Consider the following 26,303-nt stretch of genomic DNA (forward strand, 5'->3'; position numbering starts at 1 on the left):
CCGAAATGTACCCCTCTTACCGGCGCATTTAGTTTACATCGGTCATTTTCAGTGATTTTGTTTTGCTACACAAAGTTGCTGTAGATTGTTCTAAAACCATTATTTGGTCAACAGGAATAGCCTATGGATTATGTTGATTCCTGCTATGAAGGTACTGTATCTGCCTGACCCCGTTTCGCTGTCGGCTGCTGTGTGAGCGAGCCATTCTCAATCTCTCCCCACTCTGCACAAGGAGGGACAGACGCATTCTGAGAAGCACAAGCTCAAAATGCTATTGCGGGAAAAATACAGTTTTCAAAGCAACTACTGTTGTTCCAGTTACGTAGAGGAGAGTCACGACTTTCTGTGATTATTTTTTTATCATTATTTTATCATGTATTTCTCACCTCAATATTGAGTTCATGGTACCACTACATCCGGAGGAGGCTATAGTTAGTAAGGTTTTGATGGTCCCGCAGAGCGCAGCGCACCATTTGCAGTGAATAGTAGTCTAGGCCTAGCACTGGGAAGTTTGTGTAGGGCATCAGGCTACATTTACAGAATGATGAATCAATTAGCCGACATGGCTATCTAGCAACAATATCATATTTAGAGTTAGTGATCTCGCTAAGTGTTTTGAGTTCCCACTTCCTCAGGTGGTGAATAATATAGCCTATAGTGTAGGCCAATATGGACGAAGATGTCCGAAAATTCTCTGAAGCACCAAAAATAAATCGGAAAAGTCTGGATCCAACATTAAAAGGTTGCACATCAAAATATCAATCGTGCATTTCCTGGATATGTTAGATGAAATGGCTTATTTTTGAAATCATAGGCTACCATCACAGTTGTCTGTCTTGGCACTGCTGCTAATGTAAAGTTACTATACATTAAATGTTATTTTTTACTATTGTTTTTATGTTATCGACAAATTCCTCTCTCTCTCTCCCCCTCTTTTCCTCGCTCTCTTTATCGTTTCCTCTCCCAACTCTTTTCCTCTCTCCCTCCCTCGCTTTCGTTCTCTCTTCCTTTCTCTTCCCCTTCATCTCCCACTCTCTCGCTCTTTCTTTTTTTCTTTTCTCCCACTCAGGACAAAATGCCTGAGGTGCGTCAGAGCTCCTTTGCTCTGCTGGGTGACCTGACGAAGGCTTGTTTCCTGCACGTAAAGCCGTGCATTGGTAAGTACTCTTTTCTCTTAATCCACATTGGCAGTAACACACCGCTTAGTAGTCCAAATGTCAGGTTATCAATTACCGACGGTATAAGCCTCTTTCTCTCCTGTGCAGCTGATTTCATGCCTATATTGGGCACTAATCTGAACCCAGAATTGATATCGGTGTGCAACAATGCCACATGGGCAATCGGAGAGATATCTATACAAATGGGTGAGTGTTCGCAAAATGTCACAAAACAGACACACACACACACACACACACACACACACACACACACACACACACACACACACCAGCTTACATGCATTATAATGAACACACGCACCTGCACTCACACACACAGCCTCCCTCACGGACCTTTTCCCGCCTCTCCCCAGGTGCTGAGATGCAACCATACGTGGGCATGGTGCTGCACCAGCTGGTTGAGATCATCAACAGGCCCAACACCCCAAAGACCCTGCTGGAGAACACAGGTACCACAAGGTGGCACTTTGCTGAGCCCGCCAGCCACAGCGCAGGGAGGTGTCGCACAGTCCATCAGGCCTGCTCTGAGCGCGTCCCAATCGTCCCTCCCTTCTCCAAAAGTGTGCACTTGTTCACTTCCCTTCATGGATTTGACAGGAAATGACCGGTATATGAAAACTCCCCCGTGCCAAGACTAATCCAAAGCGTTTACATTTTTGGGGAGTAGTGAACGTGTGCACACTTCAGGATGAAGGAGAGATTATTGGGACGCACGCTCTGACTGGAGAGAGGCCATTCATCTCTTATCTGAAAGCCTCCTCAAGCCCTATGCCTTACAGGTTTCGCCGGTTTCGCACAAATATTCCAACTATTCCTACCAACCGATCTATGGCTTAGCGGCTCTGTTTATGGGCTGTTGGATCCCAGCTGAACTAAATGAAATGTTGCTCAGGTGGAAAGAGGGAGTGAACCAGGTTTCCACCCATTTATTTATTTTTTTACCCCTTTTTTTTTTCTCCCCAATTTCATTATTACGATCTAGTCTCATCGCTGCAACTCACCAACGGGCTTGGGAGAGGCGAAGGGTTGAGTCATGCGTCCTCCAAAAACATGATCCGCCAAACCGCGCTTCTTAACTGACAACCGAAGTCAGCCTTTAGGTGCCCGGCCTGCGTGAAGGAGTTGCTAGAGCGCGATGAGACATTTAAAAAAAAGATATATATATATTTTTTTATAGACCGCTCACTCGGGAGGCCTCCTGAAATCCTTATATGCGAGTAAAGTACATGTCGGATAAAAAATGTCATGACAGGCCTGATGGGAATGGCACATTTTGTCTAAACTTTCCAAATGTTGACAAAAGAAAATACGCTAGACAAGATGATCTTTTTGTCGGTAAAATTAGTTGTGTGACAAAATGGTGTCGGAAACTAGACTGGAGACCCATACTAAGTTCTTCCGCTGCTTTTTCATTCACTACATACTTTAGTCTGCAATCATTGAAGTAATTTGTGGTGACGATGGGCATTGTACAAAAGTCATCATCGATTGTATCATCTCCAACCAATCAGATTATCAAAGCCAATGACGGATTTTCAAACTGCCGCTTTACCCACGTGTGTTCTGGCTCTGGCCCAACCCATCAGTTTCTGGACCAATCAGATGGCCCTGAATTTGTTCGCATTCGGTGACGCGTCAGGGAGGTACTCAGATCCAGACTCATTTCAGAGAAGAAACTAATGTCCATGGGCGTGGTGTACCGTTTGGCCGAGGCAAGGCTTCTGGGTAGCCAGGCACGGTTGAAACCCCTTTATGCACAAATATTGATATAATAACCATCATATCGAAGTAAACTTGGAGTAACGCAAATATGTTACGTAGTCCTCCCACTACGACTCGGGAAAGCATGCAGTTTATTAGGCTACAGATGAAATAAATGACGATTAACTTCACAGGGTGGTGAAAGAGCACAGTGAGCTTGATGCTTCTTTCCAATAAATATTGAGGGTCTTATTCTGGTGACATGATGATCGCTGTTTGACAAGGGGGGAAAAAATGTATGCTCTTAGCATGTAGGTATCCTACCTGCACTGTATCTGCAAGCTGTTGGTTAGAGTACACATGCGAAGACCAGAGTGGGCACATTCGCAATATAACGGAACATTTGTTGTGATAAAACCATCAGTAGAGTTGAAAATGCGATGGAAACCAATTTAACTTGTATTTCTTTATTCGTTACATGGGAATTTAACCGCAAACGTTATTTTATATGCACCACGTCATCACGCACAGCCATTTATCTGCAACAAGTCAATTTGATGGAAACACATCGCTGGTGTGAAAATGCGCATATTGTTTTTATGCAGATTTTATAATATTAGCATGAAAATCTGTCTCCAATTGGATGGAAACCTAGCTATAGACTAAGAATCTTGGAAAGTTTTTAAAAACCGAGCGAACCCTGTAAGTGTACAGTCTTGGCGTGATTAACTGAAATGAATTGAATCTATTGTACCTGTGGTTGTCAGCTTTTTCTAGCTGTATTTCCATTGAAGTGAAGTTGAAGTGTTGAGCAGCATCAGTAGCTGACAGTGAGGCCTTAACTGAGACAGATGAGTGTCTCCCAACCTCACTTATAGTTAAACGCTTAAAGAGTTCATACGGTTAATTGAATGTTTACTGAACACTCGGATAATAGTAATGAATAATAATAACTAGTCTTCTTTGCTGATTGAGGAAAGAGCTAATCCCACCCTAAACATTTTTGTGGTGTTAAAATGTTATAGCACCTACACTTAGCAAACAAACCTTCGGTTACACTCTGCTCTTATTTAGAAGCTCTATTCGAATTGTAAACTGTGCTTGGGAAAACCAAAATGGCCGCCTGACATAAACTAGAACTACTGAGCCAAAATGAGGGTGAAGTGTAACCTGCTTAACTAACCCTACCAGGAAAACTAGGGAATTTGTAGATGTTGTTCTGTTTGTCAGTTTATTTGTTTTTAGTTACAGTTTTTATGTGAATGCATATCTGCCAATAGATGTTGAATGTTGTTTAGTGAAAGGATGGCAAATGTTTGATGCAGGATACGTGATGGATTGATGGAGCCATAGCACTATGCTGTTGAGCTCAGACCACTGCCATTCTATTTTAGTATGATAAATTGAAACATAAACCTCTGTTTCCATTTTGTTTCCATTTGGTTTCCCAATCTCAATTTTTCCCCTAACCAATCAAAACATTCAGAAATATATTAATGTTGATTATCTTATACCTCACCAATTTGATCATTCAGAGCACTTTTAAAACACATTTAATGTCACATCAACACTAAAATTGAGGTGGACTGGGTTTGAGGCCATATATAGCTATAACTCCTCCCCTCCACCCTCATTTGAAACTAATCAGCCTATCCTGCACTGAACTCGATTTCTAATGAGCCTATCATCTGCTTTCTGCATGTCTCATTGGACTGTTCATAAATGCCTGTTTCTTAATGAGAATGTTGCATAGTTTTGTGTCTCTTAAACTTAGGTCCTCTCTGCCTCTTCATAAGAACCTGCTGTGCTGGATACTAGTCTCCTTCCATGTAGTTGGCTTGGAGTAATGTCATTTCTTTCCAACCAAAAGAAAACGTTTCTGTTTCTTAAGGAAAGATTAACCTTTTTGTGAGTTTAAGGGAGAACCCTATGAAAGCTCAATTCCCAGCTACCAACTTTGAGAGGAATAATAACCGTGTAAACATTCCATGCTGGCAGTTAACTAATGACTTCACATTTATACTTTTATTTTTTATTTAAACAAAGATCATTAACATTTTGGAGAGAGGAGTTTGTTGCAAGAGAACAGAGGCCATTCGTATTTCTGACGTCATATTTCTGACGTCCGAGCAGGCATGTTGCCGTTTGATATTGTCGTCAAAGTGTTCTCCCTTAAATAAATGTTGTGTTTTTACTATCTTAAATTCCTCCCCCGTAGTGAGTGGGGCAGTAATAATCAACACTAGTGAATTCTTCTGTTTATTGTCATGCACAGATTCTGTTGATTTATGTTTCTGAGTTGTTTTTGTTTTTTTCCTCCTCATTGCTCATGTCTTCGTTGGCGTTTGGTGGTGTATAACCGTGATTGCGTTACCTTAGCAATAACAATTGGTCGTCTTGGTTACGTTTGTCCTCAAGAGGTGGCACCGATGCTACAGCAGTTTATAAGACCCTGGTGTGTATTATTCAATCTTTTATTTTATTCATTTTCTCTGGGTCTGTCGCTCCCTGTCCTGTCATTCTCACTTTTCCCTGTCAGTGTCTTTCCCTCTCTCTCTCTCTCTCTCTCTCTTCATCCCTCTTTATTTCTAAAATAAGTATTTTCTGTTTCTCCTGAATTGCCAACCATGTGACTAATCTTGTCCTCTTTTAGGTCCCCTCAGTCTGTGATTTTAATTTTGCCTCAGTAGCACCTTCATGTATTTGATACATTATTGGTTTATTTATTTTACTTTTTGTTGTTGTCGTTGTTAATTGTCGGTAACTACTAATTAGTGCATGGGATTCAGATTGTCACATGCCTGCTGGTTCAGAACGAGAAAGGGAAAACAAACGGCTTCCCAAAAATTCCAGACGCATTCCAAAGCAATTCCCAAAAGCATTTCCAGATCATTCCCAAATCCCCCCTCTCGTCCAATAGTCCTCCAGCTGCACGTGCTTATCCCAGAATGCCTCAAAACTTCCTTTAAGAAAAAAGTTACAGTAAAGGCTTCCCTGAATGCCATATCGGCCAAAGTGAAGTTATTTTAAGTGATCAAGCAGTTTTAGTGATTCACGTGTAAGTGAATCGAGTTAAGTGCCTTCACACAGTCTCAGAATGACAGGTTTGTTTGATCTGCATGCACAATTCTGATACTGTTTTAGATAACCTGAGAGAAATAATTTTCTCCCCACAAGAATGTGTTGTACCGAACTAAGTAGTCTTCCGGTAGTATCAAATCTTTGAAAGATCTAAAAGGTCGTAGATTGAATTCGCATGTATAGAGTAAAAATGGCAAGTTGACATTTATACTATAGGTTCTATTTATAAAAATGTTTACAATAACATATAATCAACAAAACCCTTTGAGGCAATATGTAGTATTTTTATATTTTAGAATGTATTTTACTTATACATGACATTTCATAGTGGAATTTGTTTTTGAATTGTGTTAGAATGTATTAGTGAAAAGTAATAGCAATATGGCATACCTGTACAAGTAAGTTATTGAATGCAGGCAATGGTAACTTCAGAGTGCTATAAGGGTATTGAATTGTAATTCTATGCAGTACTTAAAGGCAGCCCTTCTGGCCTGGTGTAAAACGTGGCTGTTCCTGTTGGCAGGTGTACCTCTTTACGTAACATAAGAGACAATGAGGAGAAAGACTCAGCGTTCCGAGGCATCTGCACTATGATCAGTGTCAACCCAGGAGGAGTTGTGCAGGTGAGGCCCCTAGGCAACGCTGCCCTCTTGAGGATAACGTATGAACTGCACTTTTTATGGCCCAATCAATTGAGGACTATGAAAAATAAAGGAACTGCATTACTGGTTAGATGGCCCCATTCGTGAAGGATGTTAGTTGTAAAACTTGTCTCAAGCCAGACTTTTTCTCATTTCCTCCAGGATTTTATATTTTTCTGTGATGCAGTGGCCTCATGGGTAAATCCAAAGGATGATCTGCGTGACATGTTTGGCAAGGTAAGAACTGATCGTGACTGTGGCCTTTTTCATTTGGGCAAAATTTCGTCCACACCCTTCCGTGACCCGGAAACTTGTAAGTGGTTGAGGAGAGTGTCAATTTCTTAGTAGGTGAACGGGTGATGGCCTTGATAGCCAGTCCTTTTTATGGAAGAGTTTTGACATCTGCCACACCCCCTTTGAAGCAGTTGTTTTCTCGAAGGAGAAAAGCATGCAAACGTTTAAAAATGATATCCTACTTATACGTGAATCTATAAAATGTCTTGCACAACTAGCTACGGTAGTTTTATGACTACACATTTTATTTTGGGATTCCACCCCTGTAAATGTAATTTGCCTGATGACCCGCGAGTGGCGTTATTTCGTAAAAGCGTATTTTCGTCCACGTTCCTTCACATCGCCACTTCTCCTCGATTACCTTTTGACCTTTTTCAAAAGGAGGCGAGTGTGGAAGGTGGAGAGAGGACGCAGGAGTTGAGCAACTCCAATTGAGGAAAGGCCTATGTACCATGGGGCCAAGACTGAGTACCTGTGTGTGAGAAAGGAGAAGATGAGATTATCCTGATCCACAATGTGTGTGTGTATGCATGTGCGTGCATGGCTTTGTGCGTACATTGTAATTATGTGTTGATGTTTTCAGATCCTCCATGGGTTCAAGAACCAGGTGGGCGAGGAGAACTGGGGGCGTTTCTCAGACCAGTTCCCTCTGCCTCTGAAGGAACGACTGGCAGCCTTCTACGGGGTGTAACGCTTTCCATAGGAACAGGCCTGTTCAAGGGGGTAAGTCGCACATTCATGTTTAAAAATGGTTGAAAATCTAATTGGAGCTGAGATATCGGATCTAAGGCATTTTCGTGTCTGTTTGTCATCCACCTTATTTGAGCAAAACGATAAGCAAGCAAAACAAAGTTGATATACAGTGCCTTCAGGAAGTATTCACACCCTTTGACTTTTTCCACATTATGTGTTACAGCCTGAATTTAAAATAGATTAAATTGAGGGTTTTTTTGTCACTGGCCTACACACAATACCCCATCATGTCAAAAGTGGAATTATGTTTTGACATTTTTACAAATTAATTTTAAATTACATTTCTTGAGTCAGTAAGTATTCAACCCCTTTGTTATGGCTAGCTTAAATTCGTGGTTAAAAATGTGCTTAACAAGTCACATAATAAGTTGCATGGACTCACTCTGTGAAATTCTGTGAAATAGTTTTTAACATGATTTTTGAATGACTAGCTCATCTCTGTACCCCACACATACAATTATCTCTAAGGTCCTTCAGGCGAGCAGTGAATTTCAAACACAGATTCAACCACAAAGAACAGGGAAGCCTGTACAGAATAACAATACACAGATATATACAGTTCAGTTGGAAGTTTACATACACTTAGTTTGGGGTCATTAAAACTTGTTTTTCAACCACGCCACAAATTTCTTGCTTACAAACTATAGTTTTGGCAAGTCGGTTAGGACATCTACTTTGTGCCTGACACAAGTAATTTTTCCAACAGTTGTTTACAGACAGATTATTTCACTTATAATTCACTGTATCTCAATTCCAGTGGGTCAGAAGTTTACGTACACTAAGTTGACTGTGCCTTTAAACAGCTTGGGAAATTCCAGAAAATGATGTCATGGCTTTAGAAGCTTCTGATAGGCTAATTTACATTATTTTAGTCAATTGGAGGTGTACCTGTGGATGTATTTCAAGGCCTACCTTCAAACTCAGTGCCTCTTTGCTTGACATCATGGGAAAATCAAAAGAAATGAGCCAAGACCTCAGAAAACAAATTGTAGACCTCCACAAGTCTGGTTGATCCTTGGGAGCAATTTCCAAATGCCTGAAGTTACCACGTTCATCTGTACAAACAATAGTACGCAAGTATAAACACCATGGGACCATGCAGCCGTCATACCGCTCAAGAAGGAGATGCGTTCTGTCTCCTAGAGATGAATGGACTTTGGTGCGAAAAGTGCAAATCAATCCCAGAACAGCAAAGGACCTTGTGGAAATGCTGGAGGAAACGGGTACAAAAGTATCTATATCCACAGTAAAATGAGGCCTATATCGACAACCTGAATGGCCACTCAGCAAGGAAGAAGCCACTGCTCCAAAACCGCCATAAAAAAGCTAGACTACGGTTTGCAACTGCCCATGGGGACAAAGATTGTACTTTTTGGAGAAATGTCCTCTGGTCTGATGAAACAAAAATAGAACTGTTTGGCCATAATGACCATCGTTATGTTTGGAGGAAAAAGGGGCAGGCTTGCAAGCTGAAGAACACCATCCCAACCGTGAAGCACGGGGGTGGCAGCATCATGTTGTTGGGGTGCTTTGCTGCAGGAGGGACTGGTGTACTTCACAATAGATGGCATCATGAGGATGTAAAATTCTGTGGATATATTGAAGCAACATAATAATGACCTGGGGCTGTTTCTCATGGTTCGTTCTAGGCCCCTTAGATCCAGTGAAGGGAAATCTGAACGCTACGGCATAGAATGACATTCTAGATGATTCTGTGCTTCCAATTTGTGGCAACAGTTTGGGGAAGGTCCTTTCCTGTTTCTACTTGACAATGTCCTCGTGCACAAAGCGCGGTCCATACAGAAATGGTTTGTAGAGATTGGTGTGGAAGAACATGACTGGTCTGCACAGAGTCCTGACCTCAACCCCTTCAAACACCTTTGGGATGAATTGGAATGATGACTGCAATCCAGGCCTAATCGCCCAACGTCAGTGCCTGACCTCACTAATGCTGAATGTCCCTGCAGCAATGTTCCAACATCTAGTGGAAAGCCTTCCCAGAAGAGTGGAGGCTGTTATAGCAGCAAAGGGGGACCAACTCCATATTAATCCAATTCATTTTTGGAATGAAATGTTTGACGAGCAGGTGTCCACATACTTTTGGTATATAGTGTATTCCAAAACATGCATCCTGTTTGCAACAAGGCACTAAAGTAATACTCCAAAAAATGTGGTAAAACAATTAACTTTTTGCCCTGAATACAAAAGTGTTATTTTGGGGCAAACCCAGTACAACACTTAACTGAGGACCACACTCCATATTTTCAAGCATAGTGGTGGCTGGTATTATATTATGGGGATAAAAAAATGTACTTAATGGAGCTAAGCACAGGCAAAATCCTAGAGGAAAACCTGGTTGTCTGCTTTCCACAAGACACTGGGAGATGAATTCACCTTTCAGCAGGACAATAATCTTTAACATTCAATGTCTTCTTGGTAAGCAACGCCAGTGCATATTTGGCCTTGCGTTTGAGTGGCCGAGTTAGTTTTCAATTAAATCTACTTGAAAATCTATTGCAATACTTAAATGGTTGTCTTGCAATGATCAACAACCAATTTGACAGAGCTTGAAGAATTTTGAAAATAATAATAGGCAAATGTTGCATAATCCAGGTGTGGAAAGCTCTTAGAGACTTATCCAGGAAGTCTCACAGCTGAAATCGCTGCCAAAGGTGCTTCTCCAAAGTATTGACTCGGGTGTGAATACATGTAAATTAGATATTTCTATATTTAATTTTCAATAAATTGGAAATGTCTAAAAGCATGTTTCCCCTTTGTCATGTGTAGATGGGTGAGAAGAAAACTATTTTAATCCATTCTGAATTTAGGCTGTAACAACCAAATGTGGAGTAAGTGAAGGGTTTGAATACTTTCCGAAGGATCTGTATGTGTGGGGGATGGGCTTAAAGCATATTTTTTTTCCATTAATATTGGTCTCCCTCTCTCTCTCCTACCAGGTCATGCACTATGGGAGACGACGGATGGGAACCTCTTATACCCAGGGAACATGTTACCCTTTACTGGGGGTAGGGTCTGCCAGCTGGGGAGGGGAAGGGGGTGCAGACCGTGACCCCCTCCTCAACCTTCTGGATGGGCGGGGTGGGAGGGAGGGAGGTGTTAGCCAGCTGAGGCACTCGGCGCCCCCCCCCCCCCCACGCAACAGGCGAGGGGGACATGGGGACCGGCGGGCCAAATTTATCTAGGGAGGAAAAATTAATTTAATCATTTCAACATCACAATCCGTAATGAAAAGATGTCAGCTTAGCCATTTTTGTTTAGTCTCTTTTTTTAAATTTTCTTTCATCCAAGCTCTCCAGCGACGTTAAACAAAACAAAAAAAAGGGGGAAAAAGCTTATTTCGTTTAGTTGTGGTAAAATCATGGTTTTATATTTAGAGGGGGTAGTGCTGATATGAGGGTAAGCGGACTGTGAAGAAGAGCTTTTAAATCAATACGTATCGGCCGGAAAGTGGCACTCAGAGGTAGGGGGAGGGAGGGTCTTGGTGTAGACTGGAGGATACCAACCATAAAATGTATGTAGGGGTGGTTAAAAAATCAGGAAGTCGCATGGAAATGTTGTTAATGGTCTCAAAGACAACATAGTATCCTCAACAGCCAGGACGGCTGCTACCCGAAGGGTATTCGAGTAAAGTAAATGCTGAAACTATCATTATTTTAAAAAATCGAACCAGCAAGTTTTTTTTTCTCTTTTTTCTTTGGGAAACTGCCTCTACATATCTTAGAATAAGAATAGCATGTATTTTCTTGTAGTCATCAAAGTAATTACATTGAGTTAATGAAAAATCTTGTCAGTGCATATTTAGAGTAATATCAGAGTTTAAATCTTTTTAGGCAGGTCAGAAGTTGTGTTGCCTAAACCAGTCAGTCAAACACACATCACATACAGAAGTTCACATGATTTTTATTTGTTGTGGTTGAAAGTGACTTGTCTTAAAAACAGGAAATAACTAAGTAGCATGCTTGCGTCAAAGTTGGAAGTGAGGACAGTGGGTGTACAACGTTAGAGTGATATGTGTGGCGTCATCGGATAGTTGTGGTATTTCTTGTATAGCCCTGTGATAAGGTTTCTTAAACAACCATGTAGTTTCCCGTTTTTCAGGTTTTTGTCCCTCCACCACCCCTTTGTTTACCAGAGGCTTTCCCGTCAGTGTCTAGCATGAACCAGGTTTACAAACAGTTTAGAAAACATACAAGTCTGGAAACGATCTTTTATATTCTCATCTAGTTGAATCCATCTAGCAGGGGTTTTGGTTGTGATTCTCCAAAGAGACCGTGAACACTGCTTCATACATGTCATAACTTTAAGGTCAACTTTCTCAGGCTGCCTCTGTTCTGTTCTGTTCTGTGCTGTGGAAGTGACGTGTTCTCTGCATGCATGGACGTTTTACTAGTGGCCATCATATCAGTCTCTTAGATGCTTACCTGACTCTTGACTCATATTGTTTCAAATCTCAATTTCCAGCTTTCTCACCTTTTTCTGAAAACAAAACTTGGAATCGTGGCGACGTATTTCTAACCTTGTCAGAGGGAGGTAGGGAGAGGGGTAGAGAAAGGGCATACAGGGCTTTAGCTGAACGTGTTCATCCTTTGTTCCTTGAGTATTACTACTGGGACTATGGCACTGTCTTGATAGCGTGTCTGTCTCTGACCTTGGTTGGTTGCCGATCCAAAACTCAACAGCACGCAAATCGTTGTTTTTAAATTATTTTTTTTCCCCCGTCTGTACTGTTATTGTTGCTTTGCTTTCTGTTTTAAAAGCATGACCTTTGAGGATGATTGTAATGACCGTTTTGAATGCAGCGTACTCTAATGCTTGATCCCTTGCGTGTTGGTGGCCCTTTACTTCCCAAACCATTTAGTTGACGTGCAATATTGGACCTTGTATCTCATACATACCTGCAGGAGCATTTTTTCCCTTAACCTTTTACCTGTAGCCCACATCCAAATGTATTATCTTGTTAAATACTGTGAAGCTTGAACTATTTTTGGCTCATTTTTGTTTTTGGAGTGTTATTGTTTTGACTCTGTTAAGTGCAGAAGTCTTGAAGTCGTTGATTGCCTGAATTTATCCCATGGTGGGCAGGGATTGGGTGTGTGTGGGAGAAAGCAGCTTTATGTCCAACCAACTAATCAGATTCACTCTGTAGGTCAGAGTAATCATTGTAGTATTTTTGTCCCCCTCACAAAGAACATTAGAAGCACTTGTTCAAACAGACTACACATAAATGCATACTTTAGTAGACCCACACATTTTACCTACTCATAAAGTATTCATTTACAGGAGACTTATAACACTAAACACCTCATTTCACTGGGTATTCGATATGGTATAGTCACTTCTAAGGTATGTATATTTTTAAACTTGTGTGGGTGTTTTTGACCTGTTTTAAATATAAGATTCTCAATATCAGAAATGCTCTAAAAGATAATTGGTGTGAACTAAGCCTGGGGATAAAGTACTGCAGATATTGCCACAACCCTTTCCAAAGCCAACAAACTAAGGTTGTTGTTGTTATTATTATTATACATTTTGTATTATTTTTGTAACTGTTTATTGATGGGGGGTTTTACTCATTGGTAACATGTAGTTAATGGGACAATTAAACACTAGTAAAACCCAAAAAATGGTATGTCAAGTTAGCCTGGATCCAAACAGGATTGTTCCTTTTCACTTCACCAGGCTAATGTCAAGTAACACAAATAAGACATAATGGGATATATGGAGGCACATGTTTCTGTAGTTGTTGTTTTTGTGCCATGTCTGTTGTGTCCTGAAGTTGAAATGTATTTAGTTTTTGTCACATTCCAGCTGTTTGGCATGTAAAAAATTGGATGAGGCATGGCTTGATTGGTTTTGTCCTACCACTACTTATCACACTGAATGGAAAAAATACAAACATAGAGGGCTGGTTTCCGAGACACAGGTTAAACCTAGTGATGGTCTATAAAGCATGGTGAATGGAGAATATCCACTGAAATATTTGTTTAGTCCAGGAATTAGCTTTATCTGTGTCCCCCACAAAACAAAATCATAAAACAATCTCTGTTGGTGTGCTGTTTTACCGATATTGCTGCTGCTATGATGTCGTTTCTTTACTTGAATATTTGTTTGTAGTAACCGCAGGAGGTTATGTTTACCGTTTTATTTTTCTTATTGTTTTCCAAATGTATGCCTTTTTTCCATCTCCCTTTACCGATAAGAGATTAGTAAGCCTCTCCTGCTTTAACCCTTGAATACAGAGCATATACCCGTCTATGGGTGTTCAGTTCACTAATGTGTTTGATATGTGTGCTAGCTCACCATTAAGACACGGAGACTTACACACACCCAGAGTCAGTGTCAAAGAATAATTGTATCTAGATATACACAGACATTCAAATTGGCTTAGAACTTTGAGGAATATGAAATTAGGAAGAGAACTTGCACATAATTAATGCAACTGTGGCAAAGTGATTGTAAGACATTTGTAGATGGTGTTAAAATGTAATATGTACATGATGCCTTGATAACAACTGGATGATTTTGATGGTGATTTGTAATGATGGTGATTCATAATGTTTTCCAATAATGGGAAAAAGACCTTGCACGTTAAGCGAAAAACAAATATGCTCATGGCTTCTTACAGCTTTGTTTGCAAATTGAGGTCTTTCATTTTGAAGAAGAGCGGGGCAAAAAGCTTTATTAAAAATCGTATTCTCTTTTTACAGCACCAACCAACCGCAGTAGAATGTCTCATTTAAAGAACACCTCTAACAAATAGCCTGTGACCTTCATTTAGCCATGAGAAAAAAACTTTACTAGAATTTCTCCCAAGTCTGCCTTCACCCCTTTTTGCTGAATAATGTAAGAAACTAGTAATTTATTTATATACAGTGCCAGTCAAAAGTTTGGAAACACCTACTCCTTAAAGGATTTGTATTTATTTAGACTGTTTTCATTCATTGTAGAATAATATTGACGACATCAAAACTATGAAATAGCACATGTGGTCATGTAGTAACCAAAAAAGTGTTAAACATTTCAAATTCTTTAAAGTAGCCATCCTTTGCCTTTGACAGCTTGACACACTCTTGGCATTCTCTCAACCAGCTTCATGAGGTAGTCACCTGGAATGCTTTTCCAACAGTCTTGAAGGAGTTACCACATATGCTGAGCACTTGTTGGCTGCTTTTCCTTCACTCTGAGGTCCAACTCATCCCAAACCATCTCAATTGGGTTGAGGTAGGGTGATTGTGGATGCCGGGTCATCTGATACAGCACTCCATCACTCCTTGGTAAAATAGCCCGTAACACAGCCTGGAGGTGTGTTGGGTCATTGTCCTGTTGAAAAACAAATGATAGGCCCACTAAGCACAAACCAGATGGGATGGCGTATAGTTGCAGAATGCTGTGGTAGCCATGCTGGTTTAGTGTGCCTTAAATTCTTAATAAATTAGTGTCACCAGCAAAGCACCATAACTCCACCACCTCCATGCTTCACGGTGGGAACCACACATGCAGAGATCATCCGTTCACCTACTCTGCGTCTCACAAAGACACGACGGTTGGAACCAAAAATCGTATATTTGGACTCATTAGACCAAAGGACATATTTCCACTGGTCTAATGTCCATTACTTGTGTTTCTTTGCCCAAGCAAGTCTGTTCCTCTTATTGGTGTCCTTTAGTAGTGGTTTCTTTGCAGCAATTCGACCACGAAGGCCTGATTCATGAAGTCTCTGAACAGTTGATGTTGAGATGTGTCTATTACTTGAACTCTGAAGCATTTATTTTGGCTGCAATCTGAGGTGCAGTTAATTGCAGATTTCTGAGGCTGGTAACTCTAATGAACATATCCTCTGCAGCAGCGGTAACTCTGGGTCTTCCTTTCCTATGGCGGTCCTCAATGGAGCCAGTTTCATCATAGCGCTTGATGGTTTTTGCGACTGCACTTGACTCTTTCAAAGTTCTTGAAATGTTCTGTATTGACTGACCTTTGTCTTAAAGTAATGATGGACCGTCGTTTCTTTTTGCATATTTGAGATGTTCTTGCCATAATATGGACTAGGTCTTTTACCAAATAGGACTATCTTCTGTATACCACCCCTACCTTGTCACAACACAACTGATTTGGCTCAAACGCATTAAGAATGAAACAAATTCCACCAATCCACTTTTAACAAGGCACACCTGTTAATTGAAATGCATTCCAGGTGACTACCTCATGGAGCTGGTTGAGAGAATGCCAAGTGTGCAAAGCTGTCATCAAGGCAAAGGGTGGCTACTTTGAAGAATCTCAAATATAAAATATTTAACACTTTTGTTACTACATGATTCCATATGTGTTATTTCAGTTTTGAAGTCTTCACTGTTATTCTACAATGTAAAACGTAAAAAAAGAGTAAAAATTAAGACAAACCCTTAAATGAGTAGGTGTGTCCAAACTTTTGACTGGTTTCTGTAAATGCTGCTGAAATTTTAAAGGCCCAGTGCAGTCAAACTTTATTAAACTGTTTTATATATATTTCCACACTATGAGGCTGGAATAATACTGTGAAAATTATAATGCCCTTTTAGTGTGAGAGGTTTTTGAAAAGGCCACCTGAAATTTCAGCCTGTTTTGGTGGGATGGAGTTTTGGCCTTCCATGAGGTAAATTAGCTAATAGACCAATAAGAAAGAGGGTTATAAACCTCTCTGCCAATAACAGCTAATTTTCAGTTTTCCCCCTCCCCACTCCCAAACAGTCCAAGCAAAATTTTTGCTTGAGAAATTGATCTTTGCTAAGAAGCTATTTTTGTTGATTTTGGACCATTTTAATTGAAAGCGTTGGGCCAGTAACTGAAAGGTCACTGTTTTGAATCCCGAGCCGACTAGGTGAAAAATGTCTGTGCCCTTTTAGCATGGCATTTAACCCTAATTGCTCCTGTAAGTCACTCTGGATAAGCACGTCTACTAAATGACTAAAATGTAATTAATTGTTTCCCAGAAATGATTTGATAGTGAGATAAAAACAGCTGCATTGGACCTTTTTTTTTTTTTTAAGGTAAAATAATTTTTGGGGCCACCAAATATTTTGGATCATGCAAAGAATCTATATTGTACTGTAGTAATTTTGTAATGACATTTGTATGATGTGATGGATGTTAACGGTAATCACTGCTTGGATCTGTACATAGTTGAGAATAAATTGTTTACATAAGTCTGGGACTGCTCTTTTCTGTTACTTTAGTGTTACAATTTTAAATGTACTTTAGATCAAATTAAACTTTATTTAATGGTTTTGAACCTGGTAAACAGCAATCGACCAGTTATCGATTGACCCCATACTTTCATCCACCGTAGACAATTAGAGGTGAGGTGGTTGTGTAGATGACGACAGTGTAATGTCCCTATGGAGGAGCCCATTGCAGCCTAGTGTACCCAGATAAGTGTGTTAATGGGAACTACATAGCTAGGGAATGATCTACCACTCTGACAGCATCACCAGTCTTAAGACTTTCTCTTAGAGCAGTGTTTCTCTATCTCCCATTCATGCGATAATGACTGAACAATAGTTAGTCGTTGACAGGCACCAAGAGGTCCACCGACGAGAATAGCCCACATGACACAGCATCTGATACCTGACACAGAAAAGGACTGTACTAACTGCCCTGAAGGAGGAGATATGAGATACACAGTGGTTCTAATGTTATGATAAAACATTTTTGCATAGCCTGGTATCCTTGCCCACATAGGCTGATAGTCATCACAGCAATTTAGAACATTAAAATACACTGAAAATAAATATAAATGCAACAAGTAAAGGGTTTGTCCCCTGTTTTCATGAGCTGAAATAAGTTTCCCAGAAATGTTCAATTCGCACAAAAAGCTTATTTCTCTCAAATGTGCAGAAATGTTTTAACATCCCTGTTAGTGAGCAATTTCTCCTTTGCCAAGATAATCCATCTACCTGACAGGTGTGGCATATTAAGAAGCTGATTAAACGGCATGATCCTTACACAGGTGCACCTTGTGCTGGGGACAATAAAAAGGCAGTCTAAATGTGCAGTTTTGTCGCACAACACAATGCCACAGGTGTCTGAAATTTTGAGGGTCAGTGCAATTGGCATGCTGACTGCAGGAATGCCCACCAGCGCTGTTGCCAGAGAATTTAATGTTAATTTCTCTGCCATAAGCCACCTCCAACGTCATTTTATAGAATTTGGCAGTACGTCCAACCGGCCTCACAACCGCAGACCACGTGTATGGCATTGTGTGGGTGAGTGGTTTGTGGGTGTCAGTGTTGTGAACAGAGTGCTCCATGCTGGCGGTGGGATTATGGCATGGGCAGGCATAAAGTATGGACAATGAACACAATTGGATTTTATCAATGGCAATTTTGAATGCACAGAGATACCGTTACAAGAGGCCCATTGTCGTGCCATTCATCCGCCACCATCACCTCATGTTTCAGCATGATAATGGCCATGTCGCAAGGATCTGTATACAATTCCTGGAAGCTGAAAATGTCCAAGTTCTTCCATGGCCTGCATACTCACCAGACATGTCACCCATTGAGCATGTTTGGGATGTTCCAGTTCCCACCAGTATCCAGAAACTTCACACAGCCACTGAAGAGGAGTGGGACAACATTCCACAGGCCACAATCAACAGCCTGGTCAACTCTATGCGAAGGAGATGTGTCACGGTGCATGAGACAAATGGTAGTCACTGACTGTTTTTCTGATTCACCGCTCCTTAATTTTTTTATTTTATCTGTGACCAACAGATGCATATCTGTATTCCCAGTCATGTGAAATCCATAGATTAGCACCTAATGAATGTATTTCAATTGACTGATTTCCTTAAATGAGCTGTAACCCAGTAGAAATTTTGAAATTGTTGCATGATGCGTTTATATTTTTGTTATCCCATGGAACTTCACAGAGATTTGACATTAGACGTGGAATTAAACAGGGATGCCCAATTTCTCCTTTCTTATTTGTATTGGCACTTCATATAAATAAGGATAGTTTTAGGGGTATTCAGATACAAGACAAAGAGAAAATGTTAACAATTGTCTGATGACGCCACCATTTTTTTGAAAGATCATAATGAAGTCAGGAAAGCTATTGAGTGTATTAATGCCTTCTCACATGTATCTGGTTTATCTCTGAATATTAAGGAAATGTGAATTATTTGCGTTGAAAAGATGTGACTTAAACTCAGTGTGTAGTATCCCTGTAAAAGATGTGATCACAGATTTTGGTATTAAAGTTAGCAAAGATCAGAAAGAAAGGGCCAACTTTTAAATTTCTCTCCTATTGTAGAGAAAATTGGAAAGAGATTTAACTCCTGGTTATTAGGAGATCTTTCTTTATCTGGATGTGTACTTTTATCAAAATCTGAAGGTCTGTCCAGATTAGTTTATACCTCCCTTGCCTTGGATGTTCCTGTCAGTAACTAAAATGGTTGATACTAAATAATTTAACTGCATATGGAGGAATAAACCTCATTTTTTAAGAACAGCGGTAATATGTAGTACCCAAAGTGAGGGAGGGTAGAATGCTCTGGATTTTAAAACCTCTTATATAATCTTTAAAATCAAATCGATACAAAACTATTTAAGAAATAAGGATTGCATTTGGAATATAATCTCTAATTTAATATTCCAACAGATTTGTGGTCTAGAATTCTTACACAAATGCAACTTTGATATGTGTAAAATCCTTATTAAGCTTGCTAACTTTCATAAACAAGTACTTCTAACTTGGAACCTCATGTACAAACACAATTTTTCCCCACGTAGGTATACATAAAATACAAAACAAGTCTTTATTTTTCCAGAACTGGTTTGACAACAACATTATTTGGGTTAAACAATTATTGAATAATGATGGCCAACTATATGATTATCCAGAATTCATGACAACACACAATGTTACATTCACTCCCGAGGAGTATCAAATTGTTGTTAGAGCCGTCCCTAAAGGTGCTATTCTTCTTTTAGGAGAATATAACAATACTACAAGCGCAACAATTGAGGATTTGGTAGCCTCAATACAATTAGAAGGAATTGACATTTTAAACTATAAATGTAATAACATGTATATAAGGAAACTATCAATATGTTACTATTCCCTCTGCTAAAATGTACTGGAATGCAGCCCTGGGACAAGTGAACTGGAACAAAGTTTTGTTATCTGGTAAATATTGTATATCTAATAAGGTGAAAGAAGTATCATACAAACTCATTCATAGAATCTTCCCTGTAAAGACATTTTATTATACACAGATTTAAAATAGCTATTGATAACAAATGTGCATTTTGCTGTTGTGACCCAGAAACTCTTGACCATTTATTTTGGGACTGTTGTCAGAAGATTGTTGTTGTCAGAAGATATGTCAGAAGATTTTGGAGTGAGTTAGAAGATTTTATTTTATAAGAAACGACTATTAATGTTAATCTGAGAGACTCTGATATTATGTTTTATTTTGATCCAAATGATATGGAACCTGATTTAACTTTCATTGTTTATTTGTTTATCTTTCATGGAGGATTCTTTATCCATAAAATGAAGTGGGCAGAGAACAAACCCTTCTTCGCATTATTTAAGAATTGAAATATTATTTTGAAATGATCAGTAAATGTAAAAACAAAAAAGCAATATGCACCATAAAATAATTTAACAAATTGAAAATGAATATTGATATGTAATCTGTTAGGTTTATGTACTTTTGTTTGTATATTTGTGTTTTTTTGTATTTGTTGTGTTCATAATAATAAAAAAATAAAACAAGTAAAACAAATGTGTTCAGTCGAATTCTAGAACCATTGTAGAATATCAGTGCAGAACAGAAACTGCTGTTTTTCTTCCCACCATGGGTGGCGCTGTTTCTTCGTCTGAATTTTTGGAGGAGAAAGATTGAATTCAGTTGCCTTTCGCTTTCTAAAGGAGGTGGAGTTTGAGGTGGGGAGGGAGAAGAAAGAGGAACGTAAGGAAAAGGAGCAAAAGGCAAACAACGGAAACGGAGAACGGCGGAGCAATTGCCTGAATTTAAATTAAACAAGAATATAGTTGAAGAGAGGAAAGAAGAAGAAACCAAGATGATAACGCCCTACTTCCTAGAGAATTTCTGGGTAGGTTCTGCTTTTTTTGTTGTTGGCCGGGTTAGTAGGCTAAATTGTTTAGCTCAAGTCCCACAGTCCCGCAAGTGGATGTGACAAAGACATTAACAAATATATTATTCGCTTCAACCAGATTTATGCGTGATCTTTCCGGTGAAATTGAAGGATCTGGGTCAACACAATGTCACCCCCGCTACTTTTCTCGGCGAATATTATTTTGTCACCCCGGGGATTGGGCCTCTGTGAATGATATCTAACATGACCGCTGAATTGAATCCACCTCTCGTGCAGTCAATTGGCTGTTAAGGAGTGTCTTGGAATGTTTATGGTCTTTCCCGTGGAAATGATTGGACCTTTGTCATTGTCATTCACAATCCCTACTCGTCACTTTCTTCCATACTGATGTTTCAGTGAGTCCAGATGTTTTAATAAGTTTGATGCAGGCTTATGCTAACCTAACTAAGGTGCTACGGTGTTGCAACATTTGTCTGAGTAAGAATGGTTACAATGTTGCAGTTTCCGTTACTGTACTATGTTGAAACATAACATTCTCCCTGAGCGATCGGTTCTGTTTTTGACGTGGCCACATTGTGACTGAAGCTAGATCGATTTAATCGATTATGTCGTATGAAGGCCTTTCCTATAAGGTCCACAATGTTTATTTAGCATCAAATCAAATTGTATTTGTCACGTGCGCCGAATACCACAGACGTAGACCTTAAAGTGAAATGCTTACTTACAAGCCCTTAGTTAACCAACAATGCAGTTTTAAGAAAAATAAGTGATAAGTGAAAAATAAAAGTTACAAATTAAAGAGCAGCAGTAAAATAACAATAACGATGCTATATACAGGGGGTACCGGTACAGAATCAATGTACGGGATAATAAACAGACGTGCTGTAGCAGAGAGAACAGTCTATGACTAGGGTGGCTGGAGTCTTTGACAATTTTTAGGGCCTTCATCTGACACCGCCTGGTATAGAGGTCCTGGATGGCAGGAAGCTTGGCCCCAGTGATGTACTGGACCGTTCTGTAGTGCCTTGCGGTCAGAGGCCGAGCTGTTGCCATACCAGGCAGTGATGCGACCAGTCAGGATGCTCTCGATGGTGCAGCTGTAGAACTTTTTGAGGATCCGAGGACTCATGCAAATACCTGCTCCACTACAGCCCCATCGATGAGAATGGGGGCGTGTTTGGTCCTCCTTTTCCTGTAGTCCACAATCATCTACTTTGTCTTGATCACATTGAGGGAGAAGTTGTTGTCCTGGCACCACACGGCCAGGTCTCTGACATCCCTATAGGCTGTATCATTGTTGTCGGTGATCAGGCCCACCACTGTGTGTCATCAGCAAACTTAATGTTGGTGTTGGAGTCCTGCCTGGCCATGCAGTCATGAGTGAACAGGGAGTACAGGAGGGGATCAGCGTGTTGAGGATCAGCGTGGCGGATGTGTTGTTACCTACCCATACCACCTAGGGGCGGCCCGTCAGGAACTCCAGGATCCAGTTGCAGAGGGAGGTGTTTAGTCCCAGAGTCCTTAGCTTAGTGATGAGCTTCGAGGGTACTATGGTGTTGAACGCTTAGCTGTAGTCAATGAATAGCATTCCCACGTAGGTGTTCCTTTTGTCCAGGTGGGAAAGGGCAGTGTGGAGCGCAATCAAGATTGCATCATCTGTGGATCTGTTGGGGCGTTATGCAAATTGGAGTGGGTCTGGGGTTTCTGGGATAATGGTGTGGATGCCTTGACCAGCCTTTCAAAGAATTTAATGGCTACAGACGTGAGTGCTACGGGTCGGTAGTCATTTAGGCAGGTTATCTTTGTGTTCTTGGGCACAAGGTCAATGGTGATCTGCTTGAAACATGTTGGTATTACAGACACCGTCAGGGACAGGTTGAAAATGTCAGTGAAGACACTTGCAAGTTGGTCAGCGCACGCTCGTATTACACTTCCTGGTAATTCGTCTGGCCCTGCGGCCTTGGAAATGTTGACCTGTTTAAAGGTCTTACTCACATCGGCTATCGAGAGCATCACCACACAGTTGTCCAGAACAGCTGATGCTCTCTTGCATGTTTCAGTGTTACTTGCTGTGAAGTGAGGATAGAAGTAATTTAGCTCGTCTGGTAGGCTCGTGTCATTGGGCAGCTTGTGGCTGTGCTTCCCTTTGTAGTGTGTAATAGTTTGCAAGCCCTGTCACATCCGACGAGCATCGGATCCGGTGTAGTACAATTTATTCTTAGTCCTGTACTGACGCTTTGCCTGTTTGATGGTTTGTCGGAGGGCATAGTGGGATTTCTTATCAGCTTCCGGGTTAGAGTCCCGCACCTTGAAAGCGGCAGCTCTACCCTTTAGCTCCGTGCGGATGTTGCCTGTAGTCCATGGCTTCTGGTTGGGGTATGTACGTACGGTCACTGTTGGGACGACATCATCGATACACTTGTTGATGTGGTGTACTCCTCAGTGACATCGGAAGAATCCTGGTACATATTCCAGTCTGTGCTAGCAAAACAGTCCTGTAGCTTTGCATCTGCTTCATCTGACCACTTTTTTTTATTGACAGAGTCACTGGTGCTTCCTGCTTTAGTTTTTTAGTAGTCGTTCAATCTTCTCTGTGTAACATTTGGGATAGTGGGACAATTTGGAGTACAACAGATTTCTCATCCCTTGATTGAGGTACGTTTTCCGAGCCATATCTCACACCAGCTCCGCAGTGTCTTCATTTAAGCAAATGGCCTGTCTTACCCTGTAGTGCAGCTGAAAGCAAGCGTAAGGTGTTGGATCTGCTGGCTAGTGCAGCCACCTGCTACTTTGACAGCCTAGGCTTTATGACAATGGACTTGGATATTGTCTCCCCCCCCCCCATGCCTACTGTACATCACACACATATACAGTAACCCTACCCTAACATGACATCAGCATTTCGCTGTTGAAGGGCACAGACGGACACTGACACTGCCTGTGGTGTGTAATCGCTGGTGTTTGGGGCCGCATTCCACAGATGTTTGCTGAGATCATAAGGAAGTAGCGGTCAGGGTGCGTCCCTTCTGTTCTGTTTCATAACAAACACAACAGTCAGCTGGACTAACCAGACCCAGAAAAGAGGTCCTGCTGAGATGGAGCAGTACAGTGGAGAGGAAAGTGGCCAGAAGTCTGGGAAACAACACTGTGGTTAGCCTAGTCTGTGATACAGTAGGTTGATATCGGCTGATGACAGTAGAACTCATCTTGATGAAGATAATGTAAAATGCACACACACACACACCACAGACTTTTTGAAGACCTTTGATATATCTTTTTTATCTACTAGAGCAATGGGTATATGATACAAGGAAATTGGGTTCGGAGTGAAGAGCACAAAGTGTATTTTTACTCTGCCACATCATAGTACAAGGAGAGGAAGGAGGAGGATGACTGTGTGCCTACACTAATAGTAGGCTACACAACTGATTGTTCACTTTCAGTGGTGGAAAAAGTACTCAATTGTCATGTAAATGTAAAGATATATTTTAATAGAAAATAACTCAAGTAAACGTGAAAGTCACCCAGTAAAATACTACCTGAGGAAAAGTCTAAAAGTATTTGGTTTTAAATATACTTAAGTATCAAAAGTAAATGGAATTGCTAAAATGTACTTAAGTATAAAAAGTAAAAGCATAAATCATTTCAAATTCCTTATATTACGCAAACCAGAATGCACAATTTTCTTTTTTTTTGTGTTATTGATGGATAGCCAGGGGCACACTCCAATAATTTACAGATGAAGCATTTGTGTTTAGTGAGTCTGCCAGATCAGATGCAGTAGGGAAGACCAGGGGTGTTCTCTTAATAAGTGTGTGAATTTGACCATTTTCCCGTCAAAATGTTAACAACTACATTTGGGTGTCACGGAAAATGTATGGAGTAAAAAGTACATTATTTTATTTTGGAATGTAGTGTAGTAAAAGTTGCCAAATATATAAATGGTAGAGTACAGATACAGTAAGTCATTTTTGGGGGTAAGTAGTACTTTAAAGTATTTTTACTAAAGTCATTTTATACAACTGATCACTTTCAACTCACTCAAGACAATTGGACTAATCTTGATGTGGCGCAGCACTCTAACATGCTGACCGTACATGGTGTGTGCTCAAGCGTTGGTAAATAAATGTACACATACATGTTATTCAATCATTGCACCCACACTGGTCGCGAGGGTCTGCGTGGCCAGGCGCTAAAATAGAAATCGTCTCTATTTGTGACGCTCAATGCGCTGCAAGTCCGGCCTCTCCCTTCTCCTCATAGGTTTTTAGAAGCATATGCCCACGTGGGTGATTGAAAGATGAACTTAGGTCGAGAGAAAAAAACGGTAAACCGAATTCCTGTGGATTCCTGAATATCTGTGGATTAATTGTCGGAGTAGAGGACCTTGTGCATTTCAGGTAAAATAACAACCCAATGTTTATATCCCAGAAAAAAATTAGCTAGCAAGAGCAAGCTAGCTAGCTAAATTGACATAAATGTTTAATGCTTTTCGACCTGTCCGCACGCACTTGTCCGGTTTGGTCAGCATGTTAGGCACTGCATCTCAGGGCTAGAGGCGTCACTACAGACCCTGGTTAGATTCCAGGCTGTATCACAACCGGCTGTGATTGTGAGTCCCATAGGGCGGCGCACAATTGTCCCAGCGTTGTCTGGGTTAGGGTAGCCCTTCATTGTAAATAAGAATTTGTTCTTAACTGACTTGCGCATAGTTAAATAAAGGTTAAATACATTTTAAAAAAAAATATAGGCCTAGGCTAAATACCACCACTGATTTCTTGAAGACTTTTTAAAATATATGTTTTGATGTACTTCAACATACTAGACTAGAGAAACCGGTATATGATGGTAGGAAATCAGGTTTAGAGAGAAAGAATGAAGACCGCAAGGTGTATTTTTACTCTGCCACATCACAAGCACTCTGAAGTTCAAGGTTTATTTCTCAGCTTGAACGGCTTTGATTATGTCTTGCCACACAATCAAAAGAAACCGACGCCGGTTCAATTAATTGAACTCCATTTAGTTGTAGTTTTTTTGTTGTTGTGAGGCCAACATGTCGTTTCTCTAGAGAGAAATCAAATCATTTACAAGAGAAATAAAGTCATGAACTATGTGGGATGCTGGGCACACACACACTCTCTCTTACACACACACAGATATTTTCACCGACTCCTGAATTTCAAATGTTGACACGGCAGCATCTCTTCCCTCAGCTAAACGAACAAGTGTTTTAGGAATACAGGAAACACACTGTAGTGTCTACTGTGTCACTGCTATGCTTCCCGTTCAATAGCTTTGCTCCCTGTTTTTAAATGAACCTGTTCCCTCTTTCCATTCTGATTTTAATACTTTCTACCCAACAGTCGATAGTATAGTACAGTTGCAGCTGTACTGAAACAGTACAATATTCAGTATTGTTTGCAGTCTACTGTTTTTTAATGTGGTGTTTTGTTTGCATGCATAATGCATTGTGTTCGTGTACAGTAGACTCCATCTAAACCAGGAGCGTATTCAATAATGTTCAGATAGAC

The 26,303-nt window shown here is 40.4% G+C and overlaps 2 protein-coding genes across 12 annotated transcripts in view; both read left to right on the forward strand.

Moving 5' to 3' along the window:
• tnpo1 (transportin 1) overlaps positions 1 to 13,939 on the forward strand; it is a 67,287-nt gene extending 53,348 nt beyond the window's left edge. Inside the window, exons 17-24 of one of the 4 annotated variants that reach the window (XM_014128059.2) lie at positions 1,070 to 1,157; positions 1,266 to 1,364; positions 1,532 to 1,627; positions 5,259 to 5,334; positions 6,484 to 6,583; positions 6,764 to 6,838; positions 7,479 to 7,618; positions 10,606 to 13,939. In XM_014128059.2, coding sequence (XP_013983534.1) covers positions 1,070 to 1,157; positions 1,266 to 1,364; positions 1,532 to 1,627; positions 5,259 to 5,334; positions 6,484 to 6,583; positions 6,764 to 6,838; positions 7,479 to 7,586 — 642 coding nt within the window. In that variant the 3' untranslated portion in view covers positions 7,587 to 7,618; positions 10,606 to 13,939. Of the gene's footprint in view, positions 1 to 114; positions 963 to 1,069; positions 1,158 to 1,265; positions 1,365 to 1,531; positions 1,628 to 5,258; positions 5,335 to 6,483; positions 6,584 to 6,763; positions 6,839 to 7,478; positions 7,619 to 10,605 lie in introns of those variants that run through there. The other 3 variants (XR_006757623.1, XR_006757624.1, XM_045689856.1) reach the window with 3 other exon arrangements.
• Positions 13,940 to 20,529: 6,590 nt separating this feature from the next.
• fcho2 (FCH and mu domain containing endocytic adaptor 2) overlaps positions 20,530 to 26,303 on the forward strand; it is a 102,184-nt gene continuing 96,410 nt past the window's right edge. For all 8 annotated transcript variants that reach the window (XM_014128060.2, XM_014128062.2, XM_014128063.2 and 5 more), the window contains exon 1: positions 20,530 to 20,769. In XM_014128060.2, the coding sequence (XP_013983535.2) occupies positions 20,737 to 20,769 (33 nt within the window). In that variant the 5' untranslated portion in view covers positions 20,530 to 20,736. The remainder of the gene's footprint in view (positions 20,770 to 26,303) is intronic.

The sequence above is a fragment of the Salmo salar genome, chromosome ssa11, assembly GCF_905237065.1.
Source record: "Salmo salar chromosome ssa11, Ssal_v3.1, whole genome shotgun sequence".
NCBI lineage: Eukaryota > Metazoa > Chordata > Actinopteri > Salmoniformes > Salmonidae > Salmo > Salmo salar.